Source organism: Geosmithia morbida (genome assembly GCF_012550715.1).
Source record: "Geosmithia morbida isolate 1262 chromosome Unknown scaffold_1, whole genome shotgun sequence".
NCBI lineage: Eukaryota > Fungi > Ascomycota > Sordariomycetes > Hypocreales > Bionectriaceae > Geosmithia > Geosmithia morbida.
Window position 1 is genome coordinate 924,647 of NW_023336188.1, and position 10,623 is coordinate 935,269.

The window sequence follows — 10,623 nt, forward strand, 5'->3', positions numbered from 1 at the left end:
GAGAGAAAAAAAAAAAAGTGAAGATAATATCAGAGAATAAGAATAGAACCAAAAAGCAAGCGTCAGCCACGAATTGATTTGCAAGACAGACCGATCTGGTCGACGCTGGTAGCGGGTCAAACGCGGTGCAACGCTGGGGGGTTTTTTTTTTTCTTTTTCTTGTCTAGGGGTTGTCCTCGGCAGAGTATCAGTTCTGTATGCAGCAACATGCAGTACATGCAGCAGTAGTACGGTTAGTGCTCAGGTGCAAGGTAACAGTGGCCAATACCAGCAGATGACGAAAGAGAGAGAGGGTCGGAGGAAGAGGAATGAGGAAGAGGGAAGCGATAGAGAGAGAGAGAGAGGCTCAGAAAATCGAATCTCTGAGAAAGAGAGTTTAGATGGGTCCCCTGCTAAGAAGTGGAGATATTGAAAGGGTACGATGCAGCTAATACTGCGGTCGAGTGCTGATACTCGATACTCGTGCGTATATGCAGTAGGACACCCCGAGTACGGCGAGTATCGTATACATGCATCACATGTAGGTACAGACATGGCGAGAACCGGTACGTACGGTGATGAGCTGAAGCCCACTGATCGTAATGCGCTTGGATGGCGTGGTGGACAGCAGAACGAAGAAGAAGAAGGTGGTAGGATGGATGGCGGGGGAAGGAGAGGGTTTGATGCGATGAGCTGTAGATGCGATGGCATCGAAGTGATGATGCGCATATTCAGGAATAGTGCGCTGCGCGTGTCGGCGTAGAGGACGGAGTCATGAGTAGTGAGTAGCAATAGTGTAAAACTATCTGCCTGCGTACGTATATGATATGCACGGAGTACTATCATACCGTACGATACGAGTAGATGTTGAAACCCGAGGCTCACCCCCTCTTGGTTGGAGGCCGCTCTCAGTCAGTCTGAGCGCCTTAATCAGGTATTATCACCATCATTTCATTGGACGGATCATCACGATGGATTAGGTGCTGTCAGGCTCGCCCTCCCCTCTCTCCCCCTCTCCCTCCCTCTCTCCCTCCCTCTCTCTCTCTCTCTGTGTATTACAGATCAATACTCGTACCAAGTAAAAGTAGGTGGGGACCCCTAGAGTGGCTCCTGGTGGGGGGAGTTTCCAGCTACAACAGGGGGGGAGGGGGCGCGCTCGAGGACTAGTAATCCGTACAGATACAGATGTACGGGTAATCTTGTATTTATCTGTCTGCTGCCCGTGTGTCCATCCGAAGTACATGTCCGTATACCGGTACAGACCATTTGCTCTCTCCATGGATTACTGTAAGATGCTGATACATGATATATCGATACAGTACATATATACAGTCAGTACCTGTAGGGCGCGTTACCATGACATGTTCGTGCTTGTGCCGGGAGGTTGCCAGCGTCGAATCCACGGCTACCTACTCGCTGCACGTACTCTGCTCCGTACAGATGGTAATATGTATATATATATGTATATATATATATATATATATATACAATGATGATGATGATAAAATACTATTGGTACCAAGGCAGGACACCGGGCAGGGAGAGTACGTCATCACCACTGTCTAAGGGAAAGACATGCTCATTGCCGGTATCAGGTAGATAAGCTCTCACGATAACAGAGAGGGTATTACACCCAAGACGGGAGGACCCCGCATGCAGTCGTGCCCTGTCTCATCTCCCTCACCCTCAATGGTCAAGATGAAAAAAAGAAAATAGAAGAGAGAAGAAAGGGGAGAGGGAAAAAAAGAAAGAAAGAAAGAAAGAAAGAAAAAAAGGGAGAGAGAAAAGGCCTACATGTCTGTGTTCAGCTATTCCCGTCATGTAGCACCGACAGAAGAAGAACTGACAGAGGAAGGAAAAAAACTTGTAAGCGTATATCAATCATGTACTGACATGGTATGGTATGGTTAATCCATGTCCGAGAAAAAAAGAAGAAGAAAAGAGGAAGAAAGGGTCTATCAGTCTCAGGCTAGAAGAAGCAAGACGAAGGGAAGAAGAAGGAGGGAGAAGATGGTCCTTGGAGCCCTCTCCTCCGTAACTCAGGTCTCAGAATCTACCAGACTTTCTTCTTCTTCTTCTTCTTCTTCCTCTCCCCAATCGTCCCCCCCGGATGGTTCCGTCCAAACACAGACGCCATCCCTCCGTCGTGACCATGACCACGACCGCCACCGCCACCGTGCAGCTCCTCGGCAACGGCCATGGCCAATGCGTCCCCGAGCGCCAGGGCGGCCGTGGTAGACATCGTCGGCGCCGCAACCCCCAGCGCCGACTCTTCCGGCTCCGGTAACGGTGCAGCTAGGTGTATACCTCTCTTGACGGCTCCTTCTTCTTGATCTCCTCCCTCGTCGCCGTCCCAACATCGTAGGAGCTGGCAATCATGCCTCGTCGCCTGCGACGAGAGGACCACGAGGGAGAGAGGCAGCGGCGGCGACGACGACGACGACGACGACGACGATGATGATGACGATGATGATGACGATGACGATGACGCCGCACCCAGATGATCCAGAAGGTGAATCAGCTCAATCGTCTTCCCGGAGGAACTTATCACCAGCAGGGTATCGTCGGCCCCCACGATGCCCATGTCCCCGTGCAGAGCCTCGGTGGCGTGCAGGAAGACGGCGGCGACGCCCAGGCTCTGACATGTGGCTACCACCTTGCGTCCGATGTGGCCCGACTTGCCGACGCCAGTCACCACGAGTTTGGCCCCGAGACGTCGAGATCGGACGATTGTCTGGACGGCCAGGTCAAACTGACGGGACGGCGAGTCGCCGTCCTCGTCTTCTCGATACTCTCCGTCATCCCGCCCCTGCCCCTCTCTCTCCTGCTCTTGCTGTCCCTCCGCGGCACCGCCGCCCCTGTACAGTGCCGCCAGGGCTACGAGAGCTGCCGCTTCGGCCTCGAGCACGCGCAGTCCCATCCCCATCGGCCGTCTCCTCTTCCGTCGTTGCAGCTTCGAGATGCCACCGCGATCATCCTTGTAGTTGCCGCTACCGCTACTGCTGCTGCTACCCCGCGCCGTGGTAGCGATGGTGGTCGGAGTCGTGGTCGTAGTCGTATCTCCGGTATCCGCCGATATCGCTGCTGCTGCTGCCGCCGCTGCTGCACCATCCTCCTCGATGGATAGAGCGAGGGGGGGGGTCTCGCTCGATAGCAATGACCAGTCCGATGGTGGTGAAGGCGGTGGTTGAACGTCCCCGACTACACCATGATGCTGAAGGTGGTGCTGTCCGAGATGATCATCCACGATGCCAACCCCGCCTCCGGTGCATAGATCATCACCATCACCCCTCGCCGGTACCGCAACCGGTATTATCGTCTCTGCTTCTGCCTCCATGCCAGCGCTTTGTAAAGAAAAAAAAAAGGAGGAAGAAAGAGAGAAAGGAGGAAGAAGATTATATATATAAAGAAAGGCTTGTTTTAGAGAAGAAGGAGAGAAGGATGATGTGTGCTTTTCTTTTTCTTTTTTTTTTCTCTTTTTTTTGGGGTTCTCCAATAAAACCTTGGCCCCGCAGGCCGATCAAAAGACCGTCGTTGTTGATGTTCTCTTTTTCCGTCGCGGTGACGCGATGGGTGGGAGCTGGCGGGGGAGACGAGTTTGATTAATATACAGGCAGGTACGGCAGATATGTCAGCCCGAAGCCTTTGAAATCTTCATCTGACTCATGGTCCCCTAGGGACCGGCCGCAGATAGTGAGGAAGAGAGAGGGAACCAGAGGGACGCAGAAGAGAACCCCCGCTATGCGAGGTGTGCAACAGTGCTAGCATCAACCGGGTGGACTCCGGGGGATGGCAAGCATGAACTACGAAATGATGCAATCAGAGTCGCATATTGTATGGCGGCAGTCGGGTAGGCATAGCACGGGTTCGTGCAGTAGGTTGGACTGTTACCGATATCGATCTTACTCGAACGCGACAAGAGTGATCAGGGTCTCCGTATCGAGTAGGCAGGGAAAAAAGAAGGAGAAGAGAGAGGGGAGAAGCTATACTCGCATCGTGTAGTTCTGCTGCGGTGCTGTACAGTGAATAGCGGTAATGTGAGAGCTCTTGGCTGCCTGCCTTTCCTCTGCAGCCAGCAGTGCATGTACGGCATACGGCATACAGCGCATCTATTACGCCGGGCTGGACCCTGCCACGAGCTATTAATATCCGGCTGCGTGCATGAGTAAGCATAGACGGTGCATCACGTGTCTCGCACAACTGTCAGAGCAAAACAGCTAAATAAGCTACCGGAATGGGTTATTCCGGCCCGATCAGAGATGTCCCTGATAGACGGAACACCCGTACAGCCCACTATGTCCCTCAACAGATCATCAAGAGGGCAGAAAACTGCCGTATTCCGAGTCTCTTGATGCGCACGAGGGCCCCGATCATGTCGACTATCAGCCCATCAGACCGCCGGGATACGAACGAGACTGGGAACTGGGAATTTCAAGAGACCCTACAGGGTATTGCTAGCCTTGTTGCTGGTCCAGAGGAGAAGGATTTCGCCTTAGGGAAGGTGTCGAAGCAGCCAGCCGCATCAACACAACGATCGTGGAGGCCATCTCAGCTGATGGCAGGGAAATACATCTTCCCCCCCCCCCATCTTCCGCAGCAAGTCGCTCCGGGCCCAATGGCTCCCCTGAGGATAGGACTCGATTCGGGAAGAAGTGGAAGCTTCACTGCATCTGATAATGGATTACTTCATCACAATGCCCGTAAACAGGTAGAGCCTCCACCGTCCTCCCAGCTCTGAGCCTCTCAGCCTCCGATTGACGATCCCGGCCAAACTTGGCTACGCCTCCCGGCTTTGCATATCACGCCTGGACCGACTACTCGTTCGTCCAACACGTCGTAAGCACGAGTACGTGCATGCAAAGGAGGGCATAGCCTACAAAAGATGTTCAAGTACGAGTAGGAAGAATAGAGTGGGACCAATTGCAGTTCTCGTAGCAGCCCCCCCCCCCCCCTYCATCGCTTAAACCCGTTGTGCTAGACTGTCAGTGGTCTATCACCGTATGGCCATGTGCGAGTGGAGTAGTACGCGGCCACTAAATAAATATAAATATTACTCTGCCTGAGTCCGACCCTTTTTTTCCCTCTCCGTGGGACAAGAGTCACAACACACGATGAATTGAATTGACAGGTTGTACAGATTGCGTTGTCACGCAAAAAAAAAAAAAAAAGGAAAAAGGAAAAGAAGAGAAGAGAAAGAAAAAAAGAGATGCAGCATACTCGTCTCAGTCGGTAAAGAACAGCATACGTCATACGAGATACGTTGAATAAAGGGGATCAAGTTCCCCCCTTCCCCTCTTTCCATGTCGATTGTAATAAGAATTATAATAACAATATCCATGCTTCATCTAGGCCCTACTTACTCGTTGTAATTCTGAAACGGGAGCATGGGAAGGGGTGGTGGGGAGGGGAAGACGTCATCAACCCCACCATGACGAAGAGAGAAACATGCCGTTTCCCCCCCAAAAAATGTCCCCTAGACTGTTCTTTTTTGGGTCCCATCTGGCTGTGTTTTGTTGTTTTGTCGATGCCATCATGAATGTATGATATCCTCATCACATGGTGTCGCGCCGCCTCAGACGGCTACAAGTAGAGTAGAATTGCCAACAGCCCTCTCTCTCTCCTTCTCTCTACGTGTACTCTTGACCGTGTGTGTCCGACAGCCAACCAACCTCCGCAGTAACGTAACGAGTCGAATGAACAGAACCCGGGGGTCCCTCTCTCAGCCTGCTGATGCCGATCGTCAACAGCGGCCCACCGGTGCGTTGATGGACTCTGTGGCTTAGATCCCTTTTATCTCCTATGCTTCTCCTCTCTTTTATTATTGACTTATTTCTTCTGCGTATCACTCATACGGAAAGGAAAGCATTGCCATCCCCCACCCACCGACGCTGGCACCTGCTCCCTACTCCTGATACCTTGAGAAGTTCGTTGCTGCTCGTACTCCCTACTCCCTACTCCCTACACGTACAGTGATTGATACGGGATAGCGATGTCCATTGTACAGCATAATATGGATGGCTACTGCTGCTGCCCTCCCTCCTTCCTCCCCCGTCACACCACAATTTACTCATTCTTCGATTGTTTCTTCTCCCTCTTTTCCTCTTCTTCTCCGCCCTGTTGTGATCAGATCTTCTTCTTTTGTTAATTGTAAATTTTCTCTCGTTTTCTTCTTAACATTCATTTTGGAATCTCCCTCCCATCTGATCCTCCCCCCCGGCTTCCCGTCTTGTCCTATGCTCCGATAAATAACACTACTTCTTCGTCATGGTTTCTCGTGCCTGGAGAGTGGCCCTCGTCCTCTGCCTCACCGTCCTCCTCGCCGTACCACTCTACCAACTAAGCACTGATGCAGAGTCAGAATACGCATACGCCCAAGAGGCTTCCCAGTTCTATCACCATGTCTCGGGCTACTTCACCTCGTCCTCCACCGGAGACGTCCACAACAACACCCTGTACGGCGACGGTACCCGCCAAGAGGTCCAGCCTCAGTTCAACTTCAGCTCGGCCTGCCACGACTTCCCCGACACAGAGGGCATCCTATTCCTCATGAAGACGGGCGCTACCGAATCCTTTGACAGGCTGCCCACGCAGCTCCTCACCACGATGTCTTGCCTTCCCGACTTTCTCATCTTTTCCGATCTGGTATGTCTCTCTTCCTCTCTCGGCACTTCCTGGCACGGGCCGTCCCGTTGTTTGCTACGAGAACTCCCTTCAGCACTTATCAGTCTCGCCATTGGCTGACCGACCCTTGCCAACTGCGTACAGGAACAGCAGATTGGAAAGTTCCACATCTACAATGTCCTCGATCGGGTCGATGAGATCATCAGACAGACCCAACCCGAATTCGATCTGTACGAGGCCGAGCAGCGCTGCCCCGTCTCGCAGAAGGACTGCACCGCCGACATGATTGGCGGCTGGGACCTCGACAAGTACAAGTTCCTCAACATGGCGGTGCGCACCTGGGAGATGAGACCTGGTATGAAGTGGTACGTCTTTGCCGAGTCCGATACGTACATCTTCTGGCCCGGCATGGTCTCCTGGCTGCGCAACCACGCACCTGGCGGAGAGTCTTACATCGGTAGCGTGGCCCTGCTCAACGACATGCCCTTCGCCCACGGGGGCAGCGGCTACGTCTTGTCGGGGGACCTCATGCGCCGCATGGTCAACGACCTCCCCGACCTGGCCGCCAGGTATGACGAGCGCGCAACCCAGGAGTGCTGCGGTGATTTCCTCATGTCCGTTGCCGTCCGGGAGGCCGGCACCAAGGTCCTCCAGGCTCACCCCATGTTTAATGGCGAGAAGCCCAATACTCTACCCTTTGGACCGTCTCAGTGGTGTCAGCCCCTCCTCTCCATGCACCACGTCGATGCCGAGGAGATCAGCATGCTGTGGCAGTACGAGGAGACTCGCGCAAACAAATCGGTATGGGCCCCCCCGGAAGAGACGGACGGGGCATCAAGCACCGGGAGAGAGACGAAGGACTGACAGATCCAGGACGTCACGCAAATCAAAGACATCTACCACGCATTCGTGGAACCCCACCTCGTCACCCGCCGTCGCGACTGGGACAATCTCGCCGACGAGGTGTGCCTTGTGGGACCCTCCCCCGGGGAGCAGGAAGGCCCGGGGGATGAGGAGCGCTACAGGCAGAAGCCCGAGGAAGAGAAGACGGTCGTCGAGACGGAAGCCCACCAGTCGCCGGATGCCTGCGCTCGCGTCTGCGAGGCCGAGGGTCTCGCCGTCGACGAGGCCATGTACCGATCGCTGGTCGACGACGATGACAAGGCACGGTACATCCGCCAGCTGTACGAAGAACGCATCCACGACCACGACGGCGGCATCCAGTTCCGTCAACAGCGGACCTGTTTCCAGTGGAGGTACCACCACGGCGCCTGCTGCACCGCCTCAGGCATCAAGCTGGGGTCCCCCTCGTATGAGGAAGAGGACGCGGACAAGTGGACGAGCGGGTGGTTTACTCGCGGAATCGACGACTGGATAGACGCACGGGGTGAATGCGTCCAAGTCGAATGGCAGGAGCCATTTTGATTCACAGCCTTCCATACACTTCACATCCTCACCAAACATATTTTGCCCCCCTTTTTCATCATAACCCGAGCAAGAATCTCCATCACTCACCTACTCTTTTATTTTCTTGTATCGACTATCACCATCAACGCAAAAGTGTCCGTGTGTCGCAGCAGAAAGTACATTATTATCCAAGTGTACGAATACGGAGTTGTTGGGGTAGACGGGATAATGCGTTTTGTTTCTTTGTCTCCCTGTTCTTTTTTTCCCCCTCTCTCCTTCGTCTTTTTTTCCGACTAGTTCTTCTTTGTATCTTTTTCTAGGACATCATTCCCAGAATGGCGTTTTTGCATGCATGCATGGATAGGGAGTTGGGGGAGTCTTCTTACGAGGAGTTTCCGGGTCATCGATTCCATCGATTACAGTGAATACATTCCAACACATTGAAAGTCAGATGATTGAAGCTACATGTTGGGGTGCAGATGTGTCAAGACTACAATCATCCAGGTTGATCATATCAAGCTGTCGGAAACGATTGATGTATCGATAGTGCTGGCAGATGTCACAAATCCAGATGTATTAAAACCAGCAGGATAAATGTATAAGTATAAGACGCTCACGATGCCACGCTTCCTTTTTGCACATGTCGTACCATGAAAACGAGATTTGAATAACAGAGATGATGGGACAGGAAAATATGTGGTATAGATAAAGACGACGAAGTAGGGATATATATATATATATAATACTGAACAATGAAAAGGAAAGGAGAAGAGAAGACCCAGGAAAGGTGGAAAAACTACTTGGAAACACCGCCACTAGTATTCACCTTCCTCCCCCCATGCCTCCCACATCGAGTCGGATTCTTAGGAGAGCTCATGTAGCAATAGGGCTTCGCGTCGGGAGGGGCAGGTGCACCGTACACCTCCTTGATCTCACAGTACTCCCGGCCGGGAAACCACTCCTTTAGGTGACGGTGGAGTTCGCAGCGGCAGACGCCACACTTGCGACAGTACACCTGGCCTTGGACGCGCATGCGGGCGAGGTGCGTGGCTTGCGTGGCTTGCACGGCTTGCGTGGCTTGCGCAGCGTGCACGGCAGCAGAAGCAGCAGCAGGAGAAGAAGAGGAAGAAGAGGAGGAGGAGGAGGAAGAAGCGGTGGTGAGAAGGGGAGCAATGGCAGCGGCGGTGGCAGCGGCAGGTTTCCCGGGAGAGGAGGCGGTGGAGGAAGCGGTTGTCGCGGCGGAGGAGGTGGTGTTTGAGGCCATGGAGGCGATGCTCGTGGATGACGCCGAGGCGGAGGAAGGCGCCGTGCTCGACTTCTTGAGGGTGCGGTTGAGAGAGGGCATGGTGGGAGTAGGAGTGTGGGAGGAGGAAGAGGAAGTGCGGATCAAGGGACCGGCGCCCCTCCAGGCCCACTCCATGTCGTTCGGACCGGAGTACCGGCTGGCGAGGGAGATGGCGCCGGGGTATTTGCGCCTGTGTATGGCGTACAGGGAGGGGTGGGCGAGGCCGAAGCACACGGCGTCGATGGGGTCGAGGTAGTCGAGGAAGGTGTAGTGGAGCTCGGCGGGGAGGTCGAGGATGGTGAGCCGCGCCGATGGGCGGGGCTGGTTGGGTGGGGCGGGCTCGTGGTCCGTCACCGAGTACGACCTGCGTGGCGGGGGGGCCTTTGGTCGACGACGGGGGAGCTGCTGCGTCAATTGGTCATGTTGCCGGTCTCGTTGGCCTGCTGTCGTGGTCGTAGCCATGGTGGTGGTGGTGGTGGTGGTGCCGCTACTGCCGCTGCCGCTGCCGCTGCCGCTGCCGCTGCCGCTGTTGTTCTGTACGGGAGTGGTAGGTCTGGAGGGTAATTCCGGTATGGGTGCGATGGCAGGAGGAGGAGGAGGTGGGAGGAGGAGGAGGAAAGAGAGGCATCGTCATTATGGTGGGCGACTCCGGTGCATTGTCCGACCCCTGGTACTCCGTCATGGACCAGCCGCGACGGGGAGGACCCTTTGTCAGGCCGCGCTTGCGGTTAAGCTCGCGCATACGCTGAGCATGCTCTTCGCGTGACATCATTTTCGGTGGCTGTTGTTGGTGTTGTTGTTGTTGCTGCTGCTGCTGCTGCTGCTGCTGCTTCTCTAGCTCTATCGATATCGATGTGGGTGTCTGCCCGACCGCATCTTTGACTGGATCTTGTTGGGAAGACACTGGTGATGATATGAGTTGAACCATGGCTTCCATGCAAACGGGGATGTCGAAGAGTGGTGTTTGTTTCGGTCGCAATCTGGTGTGTCGTGTAATTGACAAACCAAGAAGAAAAAGAGAAGAAAAAAAAGATGAAGAAGGATATCTGAGAAGAGGCTAGAGAAAGAAATAAATGGAAAAATGAATGAAAAAAAATTAAAACAGAAAAATAAACAAAACAGCAGGCTAGGATGAGTATATTGTGTGGGAAAGCAGGTTACCTAAAGATGCATACCCTCAATGATATCATAAATTTGTGTTGTTGTTGGTGGTGTTGTCATAAAAACATGGATGAGTATGACAATGAATTATGACGGAGGGTGGAAAAAGGAGGTGGAGAGGGCCAGAGCCTTGTTTTAATACTTGAAAGTGTCCCGTGCCGGTGGGGGGG

The 10,623-nt window shown here is 53.5% G+C and overlaps 2 protein-coding genes and 1 pseudogene across 3 annotated transcripts; 2 read left to right on the forward strand and 1 right to left on the reverse strand.

The window, feature by feature from the left end:
- Window positions 1–2,177: 2,177 nt before the first annotated feature.
- GMORB2_1031 lies at window positions 2,178–3,106 on the forward strand (annotated as a pseudogene). The gene has a single exon. Coding segments are annotated over exon 1 (690 nt in total).
- Window positions 3,107–6,243: 3,137 nt separating this feature from the next.
- GMORB2_1032 (uncharacterized protein) lies at window positions 6,244–8,025 on the forward strand (the record flags this gene model as incomplete). Its single annotated transcript, XM_035463014.1, has 3 exons — window positions 6,244–6,621; window positions 6,745–7,401; window positions 7,474–8,025. 3 exons carry the CDS (start codon window positions 6,244–6,246, stop codon window positions 8,023–8,025), a joined length of 1,587 nt encoding a protein of 528 aa, XP_035324438.1.
- A 778-nt stretch (window positions 8,026–8,803) lies between these two features.
- GMORB2_1033 (uncharacterized protein) lies at window positions 8,804–10,220 on the reverse strand (the record flags this gene model as incomplete). Its single annotated transcript, XM_035463015.1, has 2 exons — window positions 8,804–9,845; window positions 9,958–10,220. The coding sequence occupies 2 exons, from the start codon at window positions 10,218–10,220 to the stop codon at window positions 8,804–8,806; spliced, it is 1,305 nt and encodes a 434-aa protein (XP_035324439.1).
- Between the last annotated feature and the right edge of the window lie 403 nt (window positions 10,221–10,623).